At 47.5% G+C, this 27,063-nt stretch overlaps 1 protein-coding gene across 2 annotated transcripts in view; it reads right to left on the reverse strand.

Moving 5' to 3' along the window:
- LOC126109413 (angiotensin-converting enzyme-like) overlaps window positions 1-27,063 on the reverse strand; it is a 312,642-nt gene that overhangs the window by 109,629 nt on the left and 175,950 nt on the right. For both annotated transcript variants that reach the window (XM_049914448.1, XM_049914447.1), the window contains exon 2: window positions 4,365-4,587. In XM_049914448.1, the coding sequence (XP_049770405.1) occupies window positions 4,365-4,586 (222 nt within the window). In that variant the 5' untranslated portion in view covers window position 4,587. The remainder of the gene's footprint in view (window positions 1-4,364; window positions 4,588-27,063) is intronic.

Below are 27,063 nucleotides of genomic sequence, written 5' to 3' on the forward strand. Positions count from 1 at the left end.
AGTACCTGGCAATGGGTGGCAGCACAATGCACCTAATACGAAAAACGTATGTTTTTGGGGGTGTTCGGTTACTTTTGATGACATAGTGTATCTGTCGGAGAATGAAGAATGTGTATTGGGCACCATATGTCTAGAAAACCACAATTGTGGAATGGTTCTTCAAGTTCCGAGCTGATCGCGATTCGACACAAGACGCCGCTCCATCTGGGAGGCCAGCCTCAGCCATTACGGCATGCGGGCGGTTGATGATGCGATTCGACATCAACATCGGCATCGTGCAACGCAGTATTCGGCTGGAGTAAGTCTACCCTAAGTTCCGCAGCCAGTGGATATCCCGGGCTTTGGATGCTAAACAAGAAGCACCTGACGCGTTTCAGTGTTGGGGGCAACAACTTCCTTTAGCGCATTGTGGCAGGCTACGAATGCTGCTACCGCCACGGGGAACCAGAGTTAAAGCGGCGACGTTCCAGTGGCGTCATCCATCGTCCCCCCGTCGCAAGAAGTTAATGAGTCAGCCGTCTGCTGGAAAGGTGAAGCTTCACATGTTCTTTGGTTACAGGAGCCCACCTGTTACCGATTTCAATGAACCCGGGGAGCTGTACTGCGCAAGCTGGTGAGATTACGGTGTGCAGTTAAGGCGAAACGTCCGGGAAAACTGCGACAAACGGCGCTGCTGATTCTTGTGAACGCACGTCCCCATATCGCAAACGTAACACAGGAGTTACGGAACTCAAGTGGGAGCGGAACTCAAGTGGGACACAATCGAGAACTCGCCCTAGAGATCTTTTACCATGTGATTATCGCGCCTTCGATCCCTTAAAAATGGCCTAGAAGTGTCGACAATTCCTGTCGGATGAAGGATGTGCAGCAGGCACAAGGGACTTTAGGACGCAGTATTTTACCAAATGGGTATCATCAAACTGGTCCGTCGATGGGATGATTTCCTCAATGCTCACGGTGATTTTTTTCTGACAGGCATACCGATTCTGGATTGTATCGCCTTCGAACGGAAACGTTTTGATCACCCCTTGTAAAACGATGGAAAAGCCATCCTGAATAAAGGTTCTCTAAATTTGCCCAACAGTATGTTGCCAAAAACTACATCGCCTTTTTTTCCAAGGATTCCCATTTAAGCTCCACACCCATTTCCGTTGTATATATATTTATATGGGCTATTCTGATCTGTTAAGATATTAGCGGCTCGTTTCTGAATCCACTGGATGTCCGTTGTCAAGTTGGCTTCATGCGGACCCCAAACTGTTGGAACACTACTCAAGAACTGGTCGCATTAGTGTCTTGTATGCGATTCCCTTTCCAAATGTACTGCACTTCGTATAATAATTCCAACAGATCCTAATATTCTATTCGCTCATCTTAGCACTGAGTTTACGTGATGGTCCAGTTTCATTATGCATCTTAGTATTGGTCCTAAATACCTAATAATGTGATAATCGCAAAATGTTCTTCATTAATCTTGTGATTAATTGGGTTGCTTCTCTTAGTCATAGGCAGTTTCTTACATTTATGCACTTGCAACACATAACGTGGAAATTTTTTTAAGTCTTTCTGCAGTGCCGTACAATCTCTAACGACGGTAGTTTACTGTACACAATAGCATCATCGAGCGGACAACCATATAGTGCTGCTGATCCCATTTGACAAGTCGTTCAGGTACACAGAGATTATAAATGATTTACTGAAAGGTAGATATTTTTCAAAGTATTACATGTAGAAGTATGACTGATGCACAAATACAACCGCAAGGCCTGCCAGTTAGCATTTTTCACTCTACAGATCTTGCCTGGGTGCCCCAAGCGGTAGTCAAGTCAACATGCTATCAATGCTCATCCCACTCGCACTGACGGGTTCTCTGAGCTGTCGGGCGTTCTTGGCCAGTGGGGATATGTAAACACGGTCCTTGATGTATCCTCAAACGAAAAAGTCTTCAGTTGTTTGGTCAGGGTACCTGTAGCTCAAGGGAATGCATCAACATCATCTTCGCCATTACGCCCACTCCAGCTATTTGGAAATTCTTCGTTTAGGTAACGACGAACATCGATACTCCAACGAGGGGTGGCCCGTCTTGTTGATATTCTCGGAATCAGCTGTCAGTTGTGGAAACAACCACAACTGCAACACATCAAAGTAAGAGGTGCCCGTCATAGTCTTACCACAGAAGAAAAATTGCCCATGCAGTTTCTTATATGACACTGCACAGGAAACCTTCGGCAAATCTCGTTCATGCACCAAAATTTCATGAGGATTTTCAGTCTCCGCAGTCTGACATTGCGGCATTCAAGCTTTTCAGATTAGTGGATGTTTGCTTCGTCACTGAATATCAGCTTGGAAGCGAAATGTTCCTCATGTGCTTCACGCAATGCATTGCGTTGTTACACGCCGGCCATTGTGTTTTAATTGTTGCACCAGCTGCAGGCGGTACGATTCGAAATGTAACCGCTGTCGCAAAATCTTTTTATTGCGTGCGAAAATTTCCCTTACCCTCATCAAGGTTGCATCCGGCACACTTTGTCAACCGGTACTTTTCTGTTTACAGAGACAACCTAAATTTTCGATACCAATGCACAATGCTCTGACTGCATGGCGGTTCTTTTCCGTAATCCCTTCTGACGCACTCTACACTGTTGTAAAAGAAAAACGTCTCGCACATTCCAGCACACTTACTCTTTTCTTGCTTAGTCGCTGCACCCGTAAAACTAACTGGTGGCCAGAATGCACACTCGGTGAGCTCATGCTTCTATTCACGCATGAATAATATTTGTACACGCAGTACTTCGTAAAATACGAAACTCTGAAAATGAATGAATCATTTATAGTAACCTTTTATATAGAGAACATTAGAATCCAACTACCAGTAAATTTCGTTCGGGCACATTCGATGTCGTTTTCGTTTCTATAGAGCTTTTGCCGTCCAGAATAACGTACTAGGCTTTGTTAGTCAAACATTCACTGGGCCATTCGCATGTTTGCAAAGTACTCCGTATGATCGCGTCCCGGTTAGTACCCTACATTGTGGTCCACAGTCGAAGGCCTGTAAGAAATCTTGGAACACAGAACGCACCTGCTCACTTGTTCTCTTGTTTGCAGTATGTGGTGTATGGATAAAGCAAGCTGTGTTCTAAACGACTGGTTTCTTCTGAATGCTTGCTCATTCTCTGAGAGCAGCTTGTTCGCCTCCAGGAATGTCATAATATATTGGTGCTCAAATATGCTCTAGGTCAGGATCCTAGTACCAACTATCCAATACCATCGTCATGTAAGGCAGCCGCCTGTACTTTCCGCCAGTTTCTTACTCTGGTCTGTATTTCGTTGTCTGTGCCAAAATGTTGTCTTCTTAGCAAGTGGTTCATGTAAGGAGATGTGAACATGAGAGGGAGCCAAGTCCGGACTGTATTATAGGTGATCAAACACTTCCCATCGAAAACGCTGCAGGGGCGTTCTCATTGCCCATGCAGTGTGTGGACGAGAATTCTCGTGAAGAAGGACATGCATGACAGGTACGTTGAGTGGGGTCGTATGAAATCAGGCGAAACCTCTCAGTGGGCACCCATACTTGGCGGGAGACACTGTTGTTCTAGACGTCTTTGCACGCTCGCTGTGTGCTCGGCACTGAAAAGAGCAACGTGACGTGTGTGGTGTCACCGCCAGACACCACACTTGCTAGGTGGTAGCTTTTAGATCGGCCGCGGTCCGCTAGTATACGACGGACCCGCGTGTCGCCACTGTCAGTGATGGCAGACCGAGCGCCACCACACGGCAGGTCTAGTGAGACGTACTAGCACTCGCCCCAGTTGTACAGCCGACGTTGCTAGCCATGGTTCACTGAGAATTACACTCTCATTTGCTGAGACGATAGTTAGCATAGCCTTCAGCTACATTTGCTACGACCTAGCAAGGCGCCGTATTCAATTGAGATTCTATTAATGTATCATCAAGAGCGATGTTCTACAAATGTGGATTAAAGTTAAGTATTCCAGAAGCTACGTACTTTTCTTTATAGCATTCATTACGTATCCTGTTTCAGACCTCACGCCAGCCTGCGCGAGTTTCAGCGCGTGCCTTTCGGCTCCCTCTCATTGTGTCTAGGCTGTCTTGTCTAGACACAACAACGTGATTGACGAGCATACTAGAGACACTGCCCAACACATATGCGCTGTGGTTTCCATTTCGCGACCTATCAGACTTTACTTGCCGAATAGTCTTCTACAACTACTGGCCGTGACAGAAAATAAGGAACAATATCCGTTGTTTGCAGCAAAGAACAGATATCACATTTGCACGTTTTCGGCTGCTGCTGCCAACTTGACGTTGTGAAGCAGTAAGTGGAGGAGTGGTGAGACACTCACCTTGTACTGCAGCGTCTCGTCGGTGATGTTGGAGGCGTAGCCCCACTCGGCGAGCGTCTCGACGTTGGCGCGCCGGCCGTACTCCTTGTCGAGCAGCTCGAGGTACTGGCGCGCCTCCTGCTCCGGGTCCACGACGCGCACCTCCTGCTCAGGGTCCAGGGCGGAGAGCGCCGTCGCCGACAGCGACACGGCCACCACACACAGCCACCACGCCGCGAGCATCCTGCAACCGGACACGCACGCCACATTAGTACAGGAGGGTAAGTGTGTGTGGGAGAGAGAGAGAGATGGCGAGGGGAAAGTGTTGATGACAGGGGGGGGGGGGTCAAGAGGGAGAGACATGGGGTGAGTGAGTGAGGGAGGGAGAGGGATGAGGCAAAGAGGAAGAGGCAGGGTGGTGACAGAGAGCAGGAGAGTATGAGAAGGGGAGAGAGGCAGATAGGAGGAGAGAGAGGGAGAAGGAGAGGGCGACGAAGAGCGGAGGAGGAGAGTTAGAGGTACAGAGTGGGTGAGTGAAATAGAGAGAGAGGGAGGGAGGAAGAAAGAAATAAAGAGAGTGGGGAGACGGAAAAAGAGAGAGAGTGGGGAGAGGAGAGCAAGGGGGGAGAAGGAAAGAGAGGGGGGAGAAGTAAAGAGAGAGGGTGTGCGTGAGATGGGAGGATAGAGTGGTGAGATAGAGGGATGAGAGAGGAAAAGAGTAGTCAGATGAGAGTGAAGAATAAGAATAGAAGGTGAATGGTGAGAAAGCGAAAGAGGGGCGAGAGAGGAGTCGGAACGAGAGTCTGAGTGAAGGATTAGATTAGGAGAGGGGGGAAAGAGAGAAAGAGAAAGAAAGAAAGAGAGAGAGAAAGAAGATTAGGGTCGCGACGACAGCTTGGTCATCGAAGACGGATTGTGTCGAGGATTGGGAAGGAAATCCGCCGTGCAATTTCAAAGAAACTCTCCCAACATATGGCTGGAACGAATTAGGGAAATCACGGTAAACCTATCTGGAGGGCCACACGCGTCCACCCGAATGCGAGTCCAGAGAGGGAGAGGGATATCGGGCAACATAAGGTGTGGAAAATACGGTAGTGGCCCGATAAGTAAGCTAATAGCAGCTCGCGTTTGTGCATAAATACCCCGTGTGAATTAAATTCCATGTCTAAACAAAAGATAAGATCGAAGTCTTCAGATCCAGTCACTAGATGGACGTAGCTGTACTGTAGCGCTTCAAAACACACCTACAGTCAATACTCGACCTGTACAAATTTGGTTACAACACTAACCAAACTGTCCCTACTACACTACTGGAAATTGAAATAAGAACACCGTGAATTCATTGTCCCAGAAAGGGGAAACTTTATTGACACATTCCTGGGGTCAGATACATCACACGATCACACTGACAGAACCACAGGCACATAGACACAGGCAACAGAGCATGCACAATGTCGGCACTAGTACAGTGTATATCCACCTTTCGCAGCAATGCAGGCTGCTATTCTCCCATGGAGACGATCGTAGAGATGCTGGATGTAGTCCTGTGGAACGGCTTGCCATGCCATTTCCACCTGGCGCCTCAGTTGGACCAGCGTTCGTGCTGGACGTGCAGACCGCGTGAGACGACGCTTCATCCAGTCCCAAACATGCTCAATGGGGGACAGATCCGGAGATCTTGCTGGCCAGGGTAGTTGACTTACACCTTCTAGAGCACGTTGGGTGGCACGGGATACATGCGGACGTGCATTGTCCTGTTGGAACAGCAAGTTCCCTTGCCGGTCTAGGAATGGTAGAACGATGGGTTCGATGACGGTTTGGATGTACCGTGCGCTATTCAGTGTCCCCTCGACGATCACCAGTGGTGTACGGCCAGTATAGGAGATCGCTCCCCACACCATGATGCCGGATGTTGGCCCTGTGTGCCTCGGTCGTATGCAGTCCTGATTGTGGCGCTCACCTGCACGGCGCCAAACACGCATACGACCATCATTGGCACCAAGGCAGAAGCGACTCTCATCGCTGAAGACGACACGTCTCCATTCGTCCCTCCATTCACGCCTGTCGCGACACCACTGGAGGCGGGCTGCACGATGTTGGGGCGTGAGCGGAAGACGGCCTAACGGTGTGCGGGACCGTAGCCCAGCTTCATGGAGACGGTTGCGAATGGTCCTCGCCGATACCCCAGGAGCAACAGTGTCCCTAATTTGCTGGGAAGTGGCGGTGCGGTCCCCTACGGCACTGCGTAGGATCCTACGGTCTTGGCGTGCATCCGTGCGTCGCTGCGGTCCGGTCCCAGGTCGACGGGCACGTGCACCTTCCGCCGACCACTGGCGACAACATCGATGTACTGTGGAGACCTCACGCCCCACGTGTTGAGCAATTCGGCGGTACGTCCACCCGGCCTCCCGCATGCCCACTATACGCCCTCGCTCAAAGTCCGTCAACTGCACATACGGTTCACGTCCACGCTGTCGCGGCATGCTACCAGTGTTAAAGACTGCGATGGAGCTCCGTATGCCACGGCAGACTGGCTGACACTGACGGCGGCGGTGCACAAATGCTGCGCAGCTAGCGCCGCCATTCGACGGCCAACACCGCGGTTCCTGGTGTGTCCGCTGTGCCGTGCGTGTGATCATTGCTTGTACAGCCCTCTCGCAGTGTCCGGAGCAAGTATGGTGGGTCTGACACACCGGTGTCAATGTGTTCTTTTTTCCATTTCCAGGAGTGTAGATCGACAAACGTTCAATAAAAAACATGTTCCGAGCCACTACCCACAAGAACTAAACGGCTTACTGGAAAAACGGCATCGTAACCATGTCTACGAAGAAAACACAAAAGAGACGTCATCTACGTAACGTTTGACGTCACATTTCGAAGAATACTTCGAAGACTAGTGTTGTTCACTATGTTTCTCCATTCGATGAGATGACGAAAGTGTCGTCCACGTTTCGCAGTCAAAAGTGTGGGCATAGCTGAGAAGAACTTAGCGCAATTTGCTCAAAAACTTGCATACAGCTGCTACTTAGACATGGGGAACCCATCGGCATTTAGTCTATTCGTAACATCTATTATGCCAGGTGAAATAAGTTGACGACAAACATAGCAGCACCAGGTCGCAGATATCAGGTAGGTTTCTGTCTTGAAGATCATCGCTTCTATTAGTGTGCTGAAGAAGAAATACTTCGTCAAAATTGACCATTAAATCAGTGCTGTAAGGACTGCTTCCGCACACCTTGGGTAAAGTGAGTTCAGTCTCCTACGAACGATTGTGTGTGTCCCACGCGGCGGCAACCCATAACATCCGTACGCATACGACGTTTTGCTGTTGTAGCCATTTATTTTGCGAGAGCATTTACTGCACACACAACTGACTCGAAAATTCTGGATTCACGGAGAGCCGACAGCTTGCAGGTTGTGACAGGCAGAAGTGGCTGGCGGGTGAACTCGTCGCGTATTCAGCTGGCGATGTCTCGGGTGACTGGAGACGACGAAACAAATTGCCGACCGGTGCTTACGGAGCGTGGTGGCCACAATTTGAATGTAGTTAAAAGCTCTCCATGTCGAAGAGGTTGTTCTTTTATTTTTTGTATGAAACAGTAGTATCGTTACAGGTTAATCATAACGTAACTGTAGCGTTCTTGGTACTTTTTATCGGTTCTTATTTAATGATGTTCCTATTGAGTATGAAAGTAATAATCGTTGCCGTAAGGGATCCGTATTGTTTCAGTCAGTTTATACGCAGGTATACATACATTGGCGTTGACGGATAAATGACTGTGAGTAACGTGTAAAGGACATTCAGATGTTGAAAGAAAACGTACTCGACTAATGGAGGTTTTACGGAGTAAATGTAACGTCTCGAAAGCCGATTTGTCTTTGGTACCACGAGCTTCCAGATCTCTTATGCAGCTGACATAACCAGTCAACTTGCAACGCTCGACCAACATGATCAAATGACGGGCAACGATTTTTTTTTTTTTGTAAATGTTAGTATAATTTGAATAAAAACTGGAACGCCGATTCTATGGACTAGTTAACTAATTAAAGGCAACGTGCAGAGAAAAACAAGAATTATCGCAGCAGTAAGTGACTAGACAAGAATATGAATATTTATATACACAAGTTGCGGTAATTTTACATACTGTATTAAGACTGATGCCAATTTTTTTTGTTAATCCCAATTATATACCAACTAGCTTGGAGCCCGCTACTTCGTTCGCGTAGGCTATACTTGATCTGCGCAGATTTTTTTTTTCTTTAATCGAATTTGTATGCTGTTAGCTCATGTATAACGCAGCCACTCTCCGTTTATATTTTAAATCTCCATATCCCGTCGAAGTGCGCACAAAAGTGAAATGTTGAAAGAAGTACTAATTCGATGAAGTTCCCTATCAGAAAACAAACAAAACAATCAACATTATCTTATGCAGCCCAAAGAACCTACTCTCTATAAAAGAGGCGATCCGTTTCTTTATCTATAGAACTCTAACAAATCCAATATGGCAAGGTGACTGTTAAATAACTTTCTTTGGTTATTTCACAAATTGCAACACCTTCTAAACTTCTCATGCTAATTAAGGCCATAGAAGCATAGTCTTTCCCTAATGTACTTCTGACCAAAAAGTGATAACGCTTTCATAATGAAGTATATTCATAGAACTTTTCATTCCCTATTTCACCAGCTTATGGGCTGACTTTCCAAAACTACTCGAAGACGTATACTTTTTTTCCTAAGAAATCAAAGTTTTTTCCTAACTCAAGAACCAGTTTTCATAGATGTAGCTTCAAAATGATTTAATAATTCTTTAACAATTTTTATTTAAAAAAAAACATTTCACTCACAATTTCGCTCTCTTAGAGGTTGAATTTCTAAAAATGCGTGTTCCAAAAATGCTGAAACACGAATTTTTTTTATTTCTGACAGAGAAACCAATATCAGTTTTCGTAGGTCTAGCCTCAAAATTGCTTTAAAAGCGACGTATCTTCAGAAAAACCATTTATCTCTTATTTCACCCCTTCAGGGGTGGGATTTCGGACAAACCCTTCTTAAACGATGCCTGCAGGATAAGATAAAACCTTCTCCAAATTTCAAGTTTCTATCCTTGGCAGTTGGCGCTGGGCGACGATGAATCAATGAGTTAGGCAATCAGTCGGGACATTGCATTTTACATATAAACTCCTGGAAATGGAAAAAAGAACACATTGACACCAGTGTGTCAGACCCACCATACTTGCTCCGGACACTGCGAGAGGGCTGTACAAGCAATGATCACACGCACGGCACAGCGGACACACCAGGAACCGCGGTGTTGGCCGTCGAATGGCGCTAGCTGCGCAGCATTTGTGCACCGCCGCCGTCAGTGTCAGCCAGTTTGCCGTGGCATACGGAGCTCCATCGCAGTCTTTAACACTGGTAGCATGCCGCGACAGCGTGGACGTGAACCGTATGTGCAGTTGACGGACTTTGAGCGAGGGCGTATAGTGGGCATGCGGGAGGCCGGGTGGACGTACCGCCGAATTGCTCAACACGTGGGGCGTGAGGTCTCCACAGTACATCGATGTTGTCGCCAGTGGTCGGCGGAAGGTGCACGTGCCCGTCGACCTGGGACCGGACCGCAGCGACGCACGGATGCACGCCAAGACCGTAGGATCCTACGCAGTGCCGTAGGGGACCGCACCGCCACTTCCCAGCAAATTAGGGACACTGTTGCTCCTGGGGTATCGGCGAGGACCATTCGCAACCGTCTCCATGAAGCTGGGCTACGGTCCCGCACACCGTTAGGCCGTCTTCCGCTCACGCCCCAACATCGTGCAGCCCGCCTCCAGTGGTGTCGCGACAGGCGTGAATGGAGGGACGAATGGAGACGTGTCGTCTTCAGCGATGAGAGTCGCTTCTGCCTTGGTGCCAATGATGGTCGTATGCGTGTTTGGCGCCGTGCAGGTGAGCGCCACAATCAGGACTGCATACGACCGAGGCACACAGGGCCAACATCCGGCATCATGGTGTGGGGAGCGATCTCCTATACTGGCCGTACACCACTGGTGATCGTCGAGGGGACACTGAATAGCGCACGGTACATCCAAACCGTCATCGAACCCATCGTTCTACCATTCCTAGACCGGCAAGGGAACTTGCTGTTCCAACAGGACAATGCACGTCCGCATGTATCCCGTGCCACCCAACGTGCTCTAAAAGGTGTAAGTCAACTACCCTGGCCAGCAAGATCTCCGGATCTGTCCCCCATTGAGCATGTTTGGGACTGGATGAAGCGTCGTCTCACGCGGTCTGCACGTCCAGCACGAACGCTGGTCCAACTGAGACGCCAGGTGGAAATGGCATGGCAAGCCGTTCCACAGGACTACATCCAGCATCTCTACGATCGTCTCCATGGGAGAATAGCAGCCTGCATTGCTGCGAAAGGTGGATATACACTGTACTAGTGCCGACATTGTGCATGCTCTGTTGCCTGTGTCTATGTGCCTGTGGTTCTGTCAGTGTGATCATGTGATGTATCTGACCCCAGGAATGTGTCAATAAAGTTTCCCCTTCCTGGGACAATGAATTCACGGTGTTCTTATTTCAATTTCCAGGAGTGTATATCATTATTCGCTAAGTGCTCTTCATAAGCCGAGACGGGGGGCATACTACGATGAAAATGGTCTCGATTCCTTGTAGTGGTGTCATTCTCCCTAAGAGGGAATAAAGTAATGTTGCAAGCTTAATGTGAGACTACCTAAGACTATCATATTACCGACGAGAACTGTGACGTGGGGAGGTTTCGATTGGGCCGGAAAGCGTGCACGGATAGCCAAAGTGGTTACCGTGACCACTCGCGATAAACGGGCAATCTGGTTTTGGGTCATGGTCCAGCCCATATTTTCGTATGTCACATTTGGGTAATACACGCAAACCAATTGATGCCGATGTCATGAAATTCGCATACAAAGAATAATTTGGAATAAAAATTTGCTACTGAAGCTTTTCAGGTGGAGACAGCAACACAGAAGCTCACAACAAGTGTACGTGCAGCTTATCGGCGTATTTCGGAGTTTGGAAAGGCCAAATGATGGGAGCATTACGCCCACAGATCTATGCAGTGCAATGACAGCAGAACATGTGGTTTGTTGTGACGAGGTGGGCTCAGGACGTGTGGAAACATGAATAGGCAGGAGTCATTCCACAACAACAGTACCACGATGAGATCAAACGATTCTTTGTCTGCCTCTCACCCACGGCAAGGTGACAACAGCTGGAATCTTGGCAGACGTTACAGAGTATCATCATGAACCATCAGAAATGAATTATTGGAAACAAGGTTGAGTAATGAATATGCCATCCACGTTTATTGCTGTCACCATATACACAGCACAGCGCACAGTGTAAGTCAACTGGGACACTGAGTGGTGTATGGCGATAAAGTCTCTGTTCTGTGTGTGGCAGTCATATAGACGCCAGCGTGTCCGTAGGTGGCCTGGTAGAAGGCCACAGGAAGCAGCGCGTCTCGAGATCTGTACCTCTCCGACTCCAGCAATTGTGGTCTGTGTGGAGCTACTGGATACGACGACAGGGCTGATGAGGTAATCGTTGAAGGGAGGCTGAATGCCCGCCAGTGTACGGCAAGAGTGGTAAGCCCTGTTGCCATACCTTTGATGACCAGTTTGGGCAATGGAATATTCCTGCAGGATAACGCAAAACCAGACACGACTGCCCACACCACAGATACCCTAAGGAAAGTACGGATCCCTGACTGCCCTGCCCATTATCTTGATTTGTCACCTACAGAGAGGACGCGACGGGAAGAGTTATATTTCATTCCAGCCTGCATTCTGCATGAACTGACGAAGCAGATGTTTACGATGTGGCAAGCAATCCCTCTAAATGACATGACTACTGATATCGATGATGGACGTCAGTTCCCAAGGCAATGGAAGTTTAACGTGACGAACATCGGACTGGTGCTTCACTGTATAATGTTTTCCTTTTTGTCACCAGTGCTGACGTGTACCTGCATGAGGTATGTGGCTCTTCTGACTACTCTCGAGCAGGTACACAGTCCTGAGACACGAACCGGCTTCAAGTACGGAGGCGTCTGCGTGGGAGCACCGTCCCTCTAAGCGGCTGGGGTGACAACCGCAGACATTTGCCGAGAAGAAGCCCTCATACAATCGCACGTAATGAGAAGCAGACGCCAGAAGCAACTGAAAATATAATTTGGCGGCAACTCAATAAAACGTCTTACTTCTGTTACTAACTCTCCAGCATGCACTGCGGCGGTACGACGTGTTTTTGGCCTTCAGAACGGACTGCCCGGCCGCCGCAACCGAAAAGTTAATCGTTACTCGCGAAAAATATTTTCAGATTACTGAAAGGGCGTTTCTAGATTACCTATCACTTTGACTGCGGTGCTGTGCTCAGGGTACCTAAACACCCCAGAAGCCGCCATTCCAAACTTTTCTGAGCAATAGTTTCGTAGTTATTAGTGTTTTATCGATGTCTGATTGAAATTGAGATCAGCTCCGGATTGAAGCTATAAACATCAATTTGGTGTGAGAGGCTACTTGTACATTATATTCATGGAGTTAGTGTCGTTTTGTGACCGAAGTTGCAGTCTTTTGAGTTATTCATTCCAGGTTGTGTAGTATAAATTTTGGTGGGGGGGGGTCAAAATTATTAATGCCAATGTGTAGGGGAATTCAGATGAGGGAGCTGTCTGAAGTTTTGGGTCTTCGAGCCGTAAACGCAAGGCGTAGGAAGTTTTGAAAGACCTCGAGTAAGTCATAAAACAAAAGTTTCAATGAAATTTCCGCCATCTGACTATGTGTTTTAAAATTTGCTTATTTCACACAACTGAGACTTCAGCGCCGGCCGGGGTGGCCGAGCGGTTCTAGGCGCTACAGTCTGAAACCGCGCACCGCTACGGTCGCAGGTTTGAATCCTGCCTCGGGTATGGATGTATGTGATGTCCTTAGGTTAGTTAGGTGTAAGGAGTTCTAAGTTCTAGGGGACTAATGACCTCAGAAGTTAAGTCCCATGATGCTCAGAGCCATTTGAGACTTCAGCTTTATACGCTTTATCAACTGCAATGGTGAAATATCATAAAATGTATGACGTATCATCGTCGAAAAATTACAATATACAGGGATTGCGCAAAAATATGGACACGCCGATAGAAATGCATGCTTGGAAAGAAATGCAGACGCTAGTCAAGTCTGCAGGCTGCGCTGTTGTATTTGACGACTAACGGCGCCTGTGCTGTGTCCTCAATACGTCGGAAGTGTCAGCCGTGGTCAGAACTGTGTACTGTATAGCTGTGAGTGCATTAGGTGGGGTCTCAGGGTGTTCAAACCAGTGGCGGCTCGCAGGTAGACATTCAATAATACTAATAATAATAGTAGTATGCCTAACTTGTCTTAACAAGGGAAGAATTGTTTTCGTGGGATTTGGTTGTTTTGTACATAATTATGCACAGTTTATGGCAAGAACGAAATAATGTTTCCAACATTCACTACTCACTGTTTCACATTTTTATGTAAGTGGGAGTTTTCGTGCTTTTTTATTTTTTCGGGCAAATGTACTAGATCCCTAAGTTATGTATTAGTTAACGAATTACCTCCCAGGCTGAAAGTCAGACATTCTTGTTAAAAGTTCTCTTGTAGCCATGTTTGTTTGATTTCTTCACTTATTCAGTTAACGGATCTGGTCTGGGAGGCCCTACTTCCTTTGCGGCCAACTCTTCCTGGTAATTTTCTGTTTGCGCTTAATACAGGTTCAACATAATTGATCCTGACACTGCACAGGAAAGCCGATTTCTCCACAGTAAACAACGAACACCAATCAAACTTCCGTTTGCGGAAATTATTAAATTCAAGTAGTTTCATCTACCAACAAAGTCACTTGAAATACAAATGAGGCGCTGAGAACCATAAGGGCCAGAACTGCACCGTCTTCGACCGCTCACTAAGTGAATATCTGAGAAACGAGTGAGAAAGCTTTTCATGAATGTTCAGATATACGTACAATATGGGCCCCATAAGACCCACCATAACATCAACAGATGCTAGAAGCATGAATAAACGCTACAGTCTCACAATCGACGATGATGTGCGTTATGGTTCTCAGCGTCTCAAATGGATTACGCTGTGATGAAACCCAAAACTTAATGTACTATATCTCATTAAGAATCCCAAAAATAAGTCTTTCTATCAGTATAATCATAACGTATACTGATGTCCAAACTAATTTTACTGTATAATGAGTGAATTGGCATATCTGTGCCGTGAGCTACCGGCTATATAGCGGGATTTATGCCAACCGAACGTGGATGACAGTCTGCTGCAGTGTGCTACCACCAGGTGGCACCGACGTAAACCACGCAGTAGCTGAGTGGTCAGGGTCAGCTGCGCCCGCTGTCAACCGCGAACATTGTTCATCAAATCCGCATGTATTTGGCCCGTAAGGCAACCACGTCACGTCAACTGCGCATCCGCAGAAGCTCCTGAAAACCCCCACGAGTGAAGGTGTGTTCGCGAGCCTGATGCCAAGTTTCACTGAGTCTAGAGGAGCAGTGTATCCCAGGACGGTAGATTTAGTGCCGTACGGTTAACAGCATTAAAAAAAAGGCAAGGTGTCAAAAGTTAGGGTGATCACGTGCTTTTGTGTCCGTACATAGCAGCCGCCACTGATTCGAGCGTGGGTAAATTGTTCGTGCTCGGGGGGTGGTTCGATAATCAAGATAGCCAAAATGTTTGGTGTTCCAAGAGCACCGTATCGAAGATTTATACCGCATACAGGGAAAACGGAAAAACATCATTCGCTGAGTCACAACGTGGACGAAAGTGTGATCGTGACAGGCGGTCATAGAAGACGAAAAATTGAAGGACGACAGTTGCAAAAGTCAATGCAGAACTGAATGTCGCACTCGCGAACTCTGTCAGCAACCAAACAACTCGAATGCAGCTCCATAAACGGCAAATTGCTTGGGAATCTGGTATTCCAAAACTACTCATTAGTGATGCAAAGCCTCAAAACAACAAAACGTGGTGCCGAAGCCATGAAAGCTGGAAAATGGAGCAAATGAAGAAAGGCACATACACTCGGCCAGTGTGTAGCTGCCAAAAAGAACTACTCTGAAGAGGACAATACTGTTCTTTGGAGGAAAAAATCTTCGGTAGATAAAAATCAGTCTGATTACTTTTATCACACACCTCGCATCTCAACAAATGGTTGAAATGGCTCTGAGCACTATGGGACTTAACATCTGAGGTCATCAGCCCCCTATAACTTGGAACTACTTAAGCCTAAGTAACATGACATCACACACATCCATGCCCGAGGCAGGATTCGAACCTGCGACCGTAGCAGTCGCGCGGTTCCGGACTGAAGCGCCTAGAACCACTCGGTTACCGCGGCCAGCACTCACTCGTATCTCAGAGGAGGGGAAAGAGCGGGGGGGGGGGGGGTGGCGAAGGCTGGTACCAGCTCTGCACCATCCACAGCGCTCCAAACGACCAGTGTGTTCTTGTGAATTGTTTATCACTTAATCAATGACTCTCGCTTCAGCTTTCATGTATTAAGGTAGGAATATTTACGAAATTCACGTTCGTGTATTTTCTGCGCAACTCTCCCTCTCATCCGCTGTCGCCCTACCGTTCCAATTAGAAGTAAAGCCGCTCGAGGAATCGGATAACGTGCACGTGGACAACGACCAGTCTAGGCTGTAGTCGAACGCATGTCGGCCCCCAGTGACGTGGAGCAACACCGAGGCGCCCTGCAGACGCTGCCTTTTTCCCCTGCAGGACTCGTCAGGCGCGGCCGCGGTCCCGGCGACTGCCCGCCGGCCGGCCTGCACGTTCCGTTAGCCGGCAGTTGGCCGCGCCGTGACTCACACTCGGGTGCAGCGGCGCCGGCGTGGGGCGCCAAGGACGCTACGCGCCGCCCGCCCGGACCTGGGCCCACAACAACCTGCGCAACGACCGCCTGCCGCGCGCTGCGGCGGCCAAGTTTGGTGCTCCCGGAAAAGCCTGCTCCCGCTAACCGAGGCTGCTGGCGACGCTATCCGACTCGACAAAGACCTCGAGCTGTAAGGTTGCTGCGTCTCTGGCGAACCGCCTGCAGGGGCAAGGATAGCGCGTCTCGGCACAACAACTTTCCTTTACCTTGCAGCTTCTCTATCAGATCTCTGGAAGGGAGACGGGCTACCTCCGCATCTACATTGAAGTGACAAAACTCATGACGATGTGCACATATGCACATGAAGGTAGTATCGCATACACAAGGTAAAGTACAGTCCACTGGAGGAACTGTCATTTGTAGTTACACTACTAGCCATTACAATTGCTACACCAAGAAGAAATACTGATGATAAACGGGTATTCATTCGACAAATATATTATACTAGAACTGACACGTGATTACGTTTTCACGCAATTTGGGTGCACAGATCCTGAGAAATCAGTACCCAGAACAACCACCTCTGGCCGTAATAACGGCCTTGATACGCCTGGGCATTGAGTCAAACAGAGCTTGGATGGCGTGTACAGGTACATATGCCCATGCAGCTTCAACACGATACCACAGTTCATCAAGAGTAGTAACTGGCGTGTTGTAACGAGCCAGTTGCTCGGCCACCATTGACCAGACGTTTTCAATTGGTGGAAGGTCTGGAGAATGTGCTGGCCAGGGTAGCAGCCGAACATTTTCTGTATCCAGAAAGGCCCGTACAGGATCTGCAACATGCGGTCGCGCATTATCCTGCTGAAATGTATGGTTTTGCAGGGATAGAATGAGGGGTAGAGCCACGGGTCGTAACACATCTGTAATGTAACGTCCACTGTTCAAAGTGCCGTCAGTGCCAACAACAGGTGACCGAGACCTGTAACCAATGTCACCAAACACGGATGCGACCATCATGATGCTGTAAACAGAACCTGAATTCATCCGAAAAAAATGACGTTTTGCCATTCGTGCACCCAGGTTCGTCGTTGAGTGCACCATCGCAGGCGCTCCTGTCTGTGATACAGCGTCAAGGGTAACCGCAGCCGTGGTCTCCCAGCTGATAGTCCATGCTGCTGGAAACGTCGTCGAACTGTTCGTGCAGATGGTTGTTGTCTTGCAAACGTCCTCATCTGTCGACTCAGGGATCGAGACGTGGCTGCACGATCCTGTACAGCCATCCGGATAAGATGCCTGTCATCTCGACTGCTAGTGATACGAGGCCGTTGGGATGCAGCACGGCGTTCCGTATTACCCTCATGAACCCATCGATTCCATATTCTGCTAACAGTCATTGGATCTCGACCAACGCGAGCAGCAATGTCGCGATACGATAAACCGCAATCGCGATAGGCTACAATCCGACCTTTACCAAAGTCGGAAACGTGATGGTACGCATTTCTCCTCCTTACACGAGGCATCACAACACCGTTTCACCAGGCAACGCCGGTCAACTGCTGCTTGTGTGTGAGAAATCGGTTGGAAACTTTCCTCATGTCAGTACGGTGTACGTGTCGCCACCGGCGCCAACCTTGTGTGAATGCTCTGAAAAGCTAATCATTTGCATATCACAACATGTTCTTCCTGTCGGTTAAATTTCGCGTCGGTAGCACGTCATCTTCGTGGTGTAGCAATTTTAATGGCCAGTGGTGTAGATGATTCATGTGAGAAAGTTTCTGACGAGACCACGGCCGCACGACGGGAACTAACAGACTTTGGACGCGGAATGGTAGTTGGAACTAGACGCAAGGGACATTCCATTTCCGAAATCGTTAGGAAATTCAACTGTCCGAGATCCACAGTGCCAAGCGTGGGCCAAGAACATCAAATTTCGGACACTGTGTCTCACCACGGAGAACGCAGTGGTCGATGGCCTTCATTTAACGACCGAGAGCAGCGGCGTTTGCGTAGTCAGTGCTAATTGACAAGAAGCACTGCTTGAAATAACTGCAGATATCAATGTGAGACGCACGACGAACGTATCCGTTAGGACGGTGCGATGAAATGTGGCGTTGAAGGGCTGTGACAGCAGACGACCGACGCGAGAGTCTTTGCTTACAGCGCACGCCGCCTGCATCGTCTCTCCTACGCTCGTGACCATATCGGTTGGACCCTAGACAACCGGGCCGAGTCAGATGGGTTCCGATTTCATTTCCTAACAGCTGATGATAGGGTTCGACTGTGGCGCAAACACCACGAAGCCATGGGCGCAGGTTGTGATCAAGTCACTGCGCCTGTTTTTGGTGGATCCGTAATGTTGTGGACTGTGTTTACACGGAATGGAATGGGTCCTCGGATATGTACGGCTACTTGGAGGCCATTTGCAGCTATGCTCTCGGAACTTCACACAATATCGTGATGCACAACGCCTCTCCTGCAGCGTCTGCCATTCGAATTGGTTGGTCATCTCCGTGACGCTTCCGTACTTATTATCAGAACTTGTAACGAAACTTGCTGCTCTTCTTTCGATCTTTTCTGTTTCATCAATCCTATCTGGTAGGAATCCCATACTGACAAGCAATATTCAAGTATTGGTCGAACAAGCGTTTTGTAATCTAACTTCTTTGTTGGCGGACAACATTTCCACAGAATTCTTCCAATGAATCTGTCTGGTAACTGCCTTACCCCCCGCTTAATTTTGTGCGCCCCTTTCACCTTAAATCGCTTCGTACAAATACTGCTACATGGCTCCTGTGATTGTTCTGCAATCGTGTAATCCTACAACAATGTATCGTTTTGTCTGTGTACAGGAAATACATTTGTTCATGTTGAGGGTCAATTGCCACTCTTTGCACCAAGTGTCGATCCTCTCCTGCATTTCACTACAATTTTCTAGCGTTGCGGGTTCTCTGTACACAACATCCGCGAAAAGCCTCGTGTATCTTCCGGCGTTATCTACCAGGTCAGTTATATATATTGTGAAGAGTAACGGTCCTGTAACACTCCCTAAGCGTACGACCGAAGTCACTTGAGTCGCCCAGTCTATAGCTGATACGTTGAAATATCCACCCACTATTACAACATAACCAGAAAATTTACGCGAAATATTCTCTAAGTTTCCCCTCGAATTTACCGCCACAGTTACTCCTGCGGCAGTGGGTCTATAAAAGCATCACAAGATCATGTTTGATCCACCATCAACATCTGTCTTCACCCAAATTATTTCCTTTCAGAATCTGCACTAACCCCACTAGGTATTATCGTTTTATTTCTGGCTATAAACACTTGGGAATTTCATTGCTACTGACATTTGGCTTCAGCCATCTTTCTGACCCCAGTACTATGCGGGCGTTATAAGCGAGAGTAGTTCCGGAACCTCCAGACCGACGCTCCTGCAGTTAACTGACACTACAGCGTGATCCAAGTGTCCGTTAACATGTCAAAATGCACCAACTCACGGAATGTTATGGGAGTAGAGGTGAAAATTGACACACACGCCTGCAATGAGATGACCGAGTGCTACAGCTGGCCAAGAGATGGCGCTGGAGTACAACGCATCACTGAAGCCGCGCGAGAAGCTTATGTCCACGAATCAGCATGGTTGTAGAAAGCATCGCTCCTGCGAAACTCGGCTTGCCCTTTTCTCACCCGATATACTGAGAACTATGGATGAAAGGCAACAGGCATCTCCCATATTTCTAGATTTCAGGAAAGCATTTGACACAGTGCCCCATTGCAGGCTGTTAACGAAGGTACGAGCATATGGAATAACTTCACAGAAGTGTGAATGGCTCGAAGACTTGTTAAATAACAGAACCCAGTGTGTTGTCCTCGATGGCGAGTGTTCATCAGAGACAAAGGTTCCGTCAGGAGTGCCCAGGGAAGTGTGACAGGACCGATGTCGTTCTCAATATACGTAAATCATTTGGCGGACACGGTGGGCAGCAAGTTGCGGTTGTCTGGTGATGATACCGTGGAGTACGGTAAGGTGTCGAAGTTGAGTGAATGTAGCAAGATACAAGACGACGTAGACAAAATTTCTAGTTGGTGCGATGAATGGCAGCTAGCCCTAAAGGTGGAAAAAAAATGTAAGTCAGTGTGGATAGGCAGGAAGATCAGACCTGTAATGTTCGGATACAGCATTACTGGTGCCCTGCTTGACACAGTCAAGTCGTTTAAATATCTGGGCGTAACGTTGCAAGGCGATATGTGGTGGAACGAGCATGTGAGAACTGTGGTAGGGGAGGCGAATTGTCGACTTCGGTTTATGGAGAGAATTTTAGGAATGAGTGATTCATCTGTTAAAGACACCGTATATAGGACGCTGGTGCGACCAGTTCTTGAGTACTGCTCGAGTGTTTGGCATCCGTACCAGGATGAAGAAAGACATCGAAGCAATTCAGAGGAGGGCTGCTACATTTGTTACCCGTATGTTCGAACAACACGTAAGTGCTACAGGCATGGCCGGCTGTGGTGACCGAGCGGTCCTAGGCGCTACAGTCTGGAACCGTGCGACCACTACGGTCGCAGGTTCGAATCCTGCCTCGAGGATGGATGTGTGTGATGTTCTTAGGTTAGTTAGGTTTACGTCGTTCTAACAAGGGAACCTCCCCATCGCACGCCCATCAGATTTAGTCATAAGTTGGCACAGTTGATAGGCCTTGAAAAACTGAACACAGATCAATCGAGAAAACAGGAAGAAGTTGTGTGGAACTATGAAAAAAAGTAAGCTAAATATACAAACTGAGTAGTCCATGTGCATGATAGGCAATATCAAGGACATTTGAGCTCAGAAACGCCGTGGTCCCGTGGTCAGCGTGAGCAGCTGCCGAATGAGAGGTCGTTGGTTCAAGACCACCTTCGAGTGAAAAGTTTAATTTTTTTATTTTCAGACAATTATTATCTGTCCTTCCGTCCGATGTGACGTAACTGCGCGGTAGTATGCGGACGCTACACCTAAACCGAAAAATTTGAGAACGTTAAAAATACGTGTTTTGACAGAGCACAGGGAAAACTGTGCGACTGTGAAACTGTTGCATTAATTTTTTGCAGTTTATGTGACAAACTCTTATGTTTTCATCACTTTTTTGGGAGTGATTATCACATCCACTAGAAAACCTAAATCGGGCAAGGTAGAAGAATCTTTTTACCCATTCGCCAAGTGTACAAGTTAGGTGGGTCGACAACATAATCCCGTCATGTGACGCACGTGCCGTCACCAGTGTCGTATAGAACATATAAGACCTGTTTTCCTGTGGAGGAATCGGTTGACCTATGCCCTTGCGATCAAATATTTTCGGTTCCCATTGGACAGGCAGGTCCTTTCGTCTACTAATCGCACGGTTTTGCGGTGCGGTCGCAAAACATAAACACTAAACTTTTACAGTGAACAGAGACGTGAATGAACGAACGGACATATCATAACTTTGCGAAAATAAAAAAAGTAAACTTTTCACTCGAGGGAAGACTTGAACCAAGGACCTCTCGTTCCACAGTTGCACACGCTAACCACGGGACCACGGCGCTCCCGAGTTCGCATTATCCTTGATGTTGCTTATCTTGCGCATGGGCTACTCAGTTTGTATATTTTGCTTCTTTTTTCCATAGTTCCACACAACTTCTTCCTGTTTTCTCGATTTATCTGTGTTCAGTTTTTCAAGGCCTATCCACTGTACCACCTTATAACTAAATCTGAGGGGGGTGCGATGGGGAAGTTCCCTTGTAAGTTCTAGGGGACTGATGACTTCAGAAGTTAAGTCCCATACCTCAGAAGTTAAGTCCATAGTGCTCAGAGCCATTTGAACCATTTTGCTACAGACATGCTTCGGGAACTCAAATGGGAAACCCTGAAGAGCAGACGACATTCTTCGAGAAACACTATTGAGAAAATTTAAAGAACCGTCATTTGAAGCTGACTGTCACCGACATACATTGCGCGTAAGGACCACGAAGATAAGATATGAGAAATTAAGGGCTCATATGGAGGCACATAGACCGTCGTTGTTCCCTCTATTTGCGAGTGGAACAGAAAAGGAGATGACTAGAAGAGGTACAGGGTACCCTCCGCCACGCACCGTCCGGCGGCTTTGGAGTATCTATATAGATTTAGATACAAAATGAGCTGTAGTGAGAGATGGAGTGAGATGCGCCAGCGATAGCTGCATGTTGACTTTACCAGAAACTCACTGTCGGTGACACTTTACTATCACACTGGAGAATCCGCTGCTGCAACTTTACGATCCTATCGCCACAAGAAGGCTATTCGAACAGGTAAAGGTTCTTTGACAACTAAAGCTGTGAAGAAACTGGCCACGAAGTTCGAAGCCACTTGTTTTAGACGATCGGCCCCGTGGTGGGGGGACCAGACACAAGCGTGTTCGGACAGTTTAGGAAGAAATGGAAACCATTAGCGGGTTTATCTCCGCATGGTGAAGACAGTACTCGTCACGTCGCACATCGCACCAACAGTACACGCCCAACTGTACTGAGAGCACTAGGATCTATTCTCCAAAGCTATCCGTAAAAAATCCAGCGTCACCACGAACTGCTAGCCAACTATTTTGTGACGCGGAGAGCATTTGCATTTAAAAAAGGGGGGGGGGATGTGACAACTGATTGTCCAACGAAGCCCATTTCACAATCCCAGGGTCTGTCAACATCCACAACTGCAGAGTATGGGCTACCGAAAATCCTAGAACTGCCGTGGAAAAACCAGTGCGTGACGAGTAAGTCGCGGGGTGGTGTCGATTCACCACATCAATCATGATCGAACCCTTTTTCTTCAAGGAAATGCAGGGTGCTGCTTTTCAAACTATCAGCGTGATGAAATGGTTCGAATGGCTCTGAGCACTATGGGACTTAACATCTGAGGTCATCAGTCGCCTAGAACTTAGAACTACTTAAACCAAACTAACCTAAGGATATAACACACATCCGTGCCCGAGGCAGGATTCGAACCTGCGACCGTAGCAGCGGCGCGGTTTCGGACTGAAGCGCCTAGAACCGCTGGGCCACATCGGCCGGCTCAGCGTGACGGGTGCGCGGTACACCGGTGTGTTACAGAATCGCATCGCCCTTAGCCTGCCTGGTAAACACCTGCTGGAAGGTACGACTGTTGTGCAGAATGACGCTCCACTTCACATTGCTACACATACGAAAGACCTCTTGCGCACATCATATGGTGAGAATCGCATGCTGAGCTGCCACTTCCATCACGATTGGCCTCCCACGTCCCCAGACTTCAATCCGTGTGATTATTGGTTCTGGAGTTACCTGAAGTCGCAAGTGTATTGCGATCGTTCCACCTTATTGGGGTGCTAAAAGACAACATCCGACGTCAATTTCTCACCACAGATGCTGATATGCTGTACAGTCCGTTCACCACATTGTCCCTCGACTACAGATATTGTTGATGAATAACAGCTGACATCTTGAGTGTCTGTTATACAGAACACTGGCCTTCCTAAAAATCAACATTTATGCTAATTATTGCTTTTGTGTAATATGAAGTGCTGTTTTTTGATCATTTTGTGCATATTTTTGTGGTTTCAATAAAATCCCGTGTCACTGTGTCAAGTTTTACCTCTCTAACGACATCATTATGTGAACGTTTATTCAAAGGTTAACCAACTTTTAGGTCACCCTGTATATTAAAATTTTCTTTCTCCGAACTGCTATGACTGCCCTGCCTTGAATTGGAACGCATCTTATACGGCCTGTTGAGCGATTTCTCCATCGTATAAGAAACCACACATGGACGCCAAACGTACTCCACTACCCTAGTACCTGCTGCCTGCATGTAGTGAGCGCATGACCTATTAATGGGAACCCTACATTTCTCCACCCAACAGCAAAGGTAGAGAAATTTGCATCCGATACCGTCGCAGAATCGTCTGAGTCTCTGGTGTAGACCTTACTCTCTGCTCCAAACTAGAGGACCACGATTGGTTCTTCCACTGCGGCTAGCTGTCTTCACCAAATGAGCTGCCGCCTGTAGGAATCTAGAATACCTACTGCACCCAGAAGGCAGGCGCCATTCGTGCCGACATGGGCCACGATTTGCAGGCGGACGTGATCTAATTCTATTCAACTCACCGGGCTTTTCTTGAATCCGAAACTTATTCCAATTAATCGATCTATTTCCGTCTGACTGTTTCGCATGAAAACTGCCTTGTTCATCGTAACCTAAATTCTGCGTAGTAAAAGTTTTAACTGATGAAACATGACAGACACTATCGGCCACAATACAATATTGTTTGAAACTTTGTGTCCCTTTTCAACTGACCTTATATGTGTAAGTCCGCCCCGATAGCTGAGTGGTCAGCGCGGCGGTCTGTCACGCCAAGGGGCCCGGGTTCGATTCCCGGCTGGGTCGGAGATTTTCTTCGCTCAGGGACTGGGTGTTGTGCTGTCCTCATTATCATTTCATCATCATCAGTGGAAGGCAAGGGAAGCCACCAATGGAATCACTTCCCTAGACGCTCATGCGCTGGACCCCTCTGATGAGGCTTCCCCCATTACAAGACCTGCCGTAAGGCAGAACACAAAGTTAAAAGTTATATGTGTTAGCTCTACCTATACATGAACCACGGATCTTGCTGTGGTGCGTGGTCTGCGTGCCTCAGTGGTACAGACAGCAGTACCGTAGGTGCAGTCAGAAGGGAGGGATATCTGTTGAGCGTCCAGGAACCACACTTCTCAATGGTTGCAGGGGCAACCGTTTGGAAGACTGATTTTGTAACATCAACCAAATGGCGTTGCTGTGCTGGTGTTGCGCAGGGGTGAAAGCAAGGAGAAACTACAGCCAGCCATTATTCTTCCCCGAGAACGTGCAGCTCTACTGTATGGTTAAGCGATGGTGTCCTCTTGGGTGAAGTAAAATACTCCCCCACTCTGATCTCCAGGCCGAGAGTGCTCAGGAGGATGTCTCCATCAGGAACTTTGTTAACAGCGAATATAGATTTGAGTGTTAGGAAGTCTTTTATGAAAGTATTTGCGTGGAGTATAGTCTTATACGGAAGTGAAAGGTAGATACACAGTTCAGACAAGAAGAGAATAGAAGCTTTTGAAATGTGGTGTTTCAGAAGAATGCAAAAGATTAGATGGGTGCATTATGTAAGTAATGAGGAGGTACTGAATAGAATTGTGTGGGGGAGATTTGTGGCACAGCTTGACTAAAAGAAGGGATCGATTGATAGGACACACCTACATCTACACGGACACTCCTGTGTGCCGCAGGGTACCTCGTACCACTACTAGGCGTTTTCTTTCCTGTTCCACTGACAGACAAGAGTGAGAGACAAAGACGAGCTATATGCCATCATATGAGCTCTAATTTCTCATTTCTTATCTTCGCGGTCCTTATGCGCAATGTATGTAGGCGACAGTACGTTCGTTTTGCAGTCAACTTCAAATGTCGGTTCTCTAAATGTTGCTAATAGTGTTCCTCGGAAAGAAGGTCACCTTCCCACCAGGAGTTTCCATTTGAGTTCCCGAAGCTTCTCCGTAATACTTGCGTGTTTTTTGAAGCTACAGGTAACATAGCAGCCCGCCTGTGAATTGTTTCGATGTGTTGCTTTAATTCGACCTGGTGTGGGTCCCAAACACTCAAGCAGTACTCAATAATAGGTCGCACTAGTGTCCCAAAATTCTCCCAACAAACCGAAGTCGACCATTTCTCCTCCCCTACCACAGTCCTCACATGCTCGTTCCATTTCATATCGCTTTGCAGCGTTACGCCCAGACCTTTAAACGCTGTGACCATGTCAAGCAGGACACTGTTGTTTTTCCTACTCATCCGCATTTACCTACAATTTTTTGCGTTTGCAGCCAGCTACCACTACTTACACCAAATAGAAATTTTGTGTGAGTCATCTTGTATCCTCTGACATTTACTCAACGACGACATCTTCCCGTACACCACGGCATGATCAGCAAAGAACCGCAGATTGCTGCCTGCACTGTCAATATGTCATATCATTTATGTACACATAAAATAATAGCGGTCATATCACAGTTCCCTGGAGCACATCTGAAGACACCCTTGTCTCTGATTAACACACGCCGTCAAGGACAACGTACTCCGTTATGTTACTTAGAAAGTGTTCGAGGCACTCATATATCTGGGAACCTATTCCGTGTGCTCGTACCTTCATTAACAGTCTGTAGTGCGGTACCGTGTCAAATGCTTTCGGAAAACTTGGAACACAGAATCTGCCTGTTGCCCTAGTCCGTAGTATAGCATGTAAGAAAAGGGTTTTCACTCCGATCGGTTGACAAACTCGTCGAACGCTTCCCTGATTCCATTCCTTCTGCTCATTTTCGCTTCGTTCAGCTTTCGTTTGTCAGCTATATTTTGACTTCTGCTGAATCTGTGATGAAGCTCTCTTTGCTTAGGCAGCAGTTCGCTAACATGGCTATTAAACCACGGTGGGTCTTCCTCATCGCTTAACACCTTTTAATGAGTCACAGTATGACACCTTTTTTCTATTAGTCTAATGTGGTCGTTCCACTGTTTGCAGTGGTTTATCGGCAATATCGTAATCGACCAGTAATAAAACTCGCCGCCCAACACGTCATATTTTATTTGTCTTCACAATCAACTGCCATTTGCAGCACCAAGCGGCTGTCCTCTGCAGGCCTCCTAGTATTTTGTTTTCTGACGTTGCAACGTTTCTACATTCAACAGCATTGTTCGCGAAGAATCTCACAGAGTTTCTGATACTATCCCCGTATCATTTATATACGGTGCATCATAATGAATAGCGAAAACTGACAAAGGTGATA

Source organism: Schistocerca cancellata, chromosome 12 (genome assembly GCF_023864275.1).
Source record: "Schistocerca cancellata isolate TAMUIC-IGC-003103 chromosome 12, iqSchCanc2.1, whole genome shotgun sequence".
NCBI classification, from domain to species: Eukaryota; Metazoa; Arthropoda; class Insecta; order Orthoptera; family Acrididae; genus Schistocerca; species Schistocerca cancellata.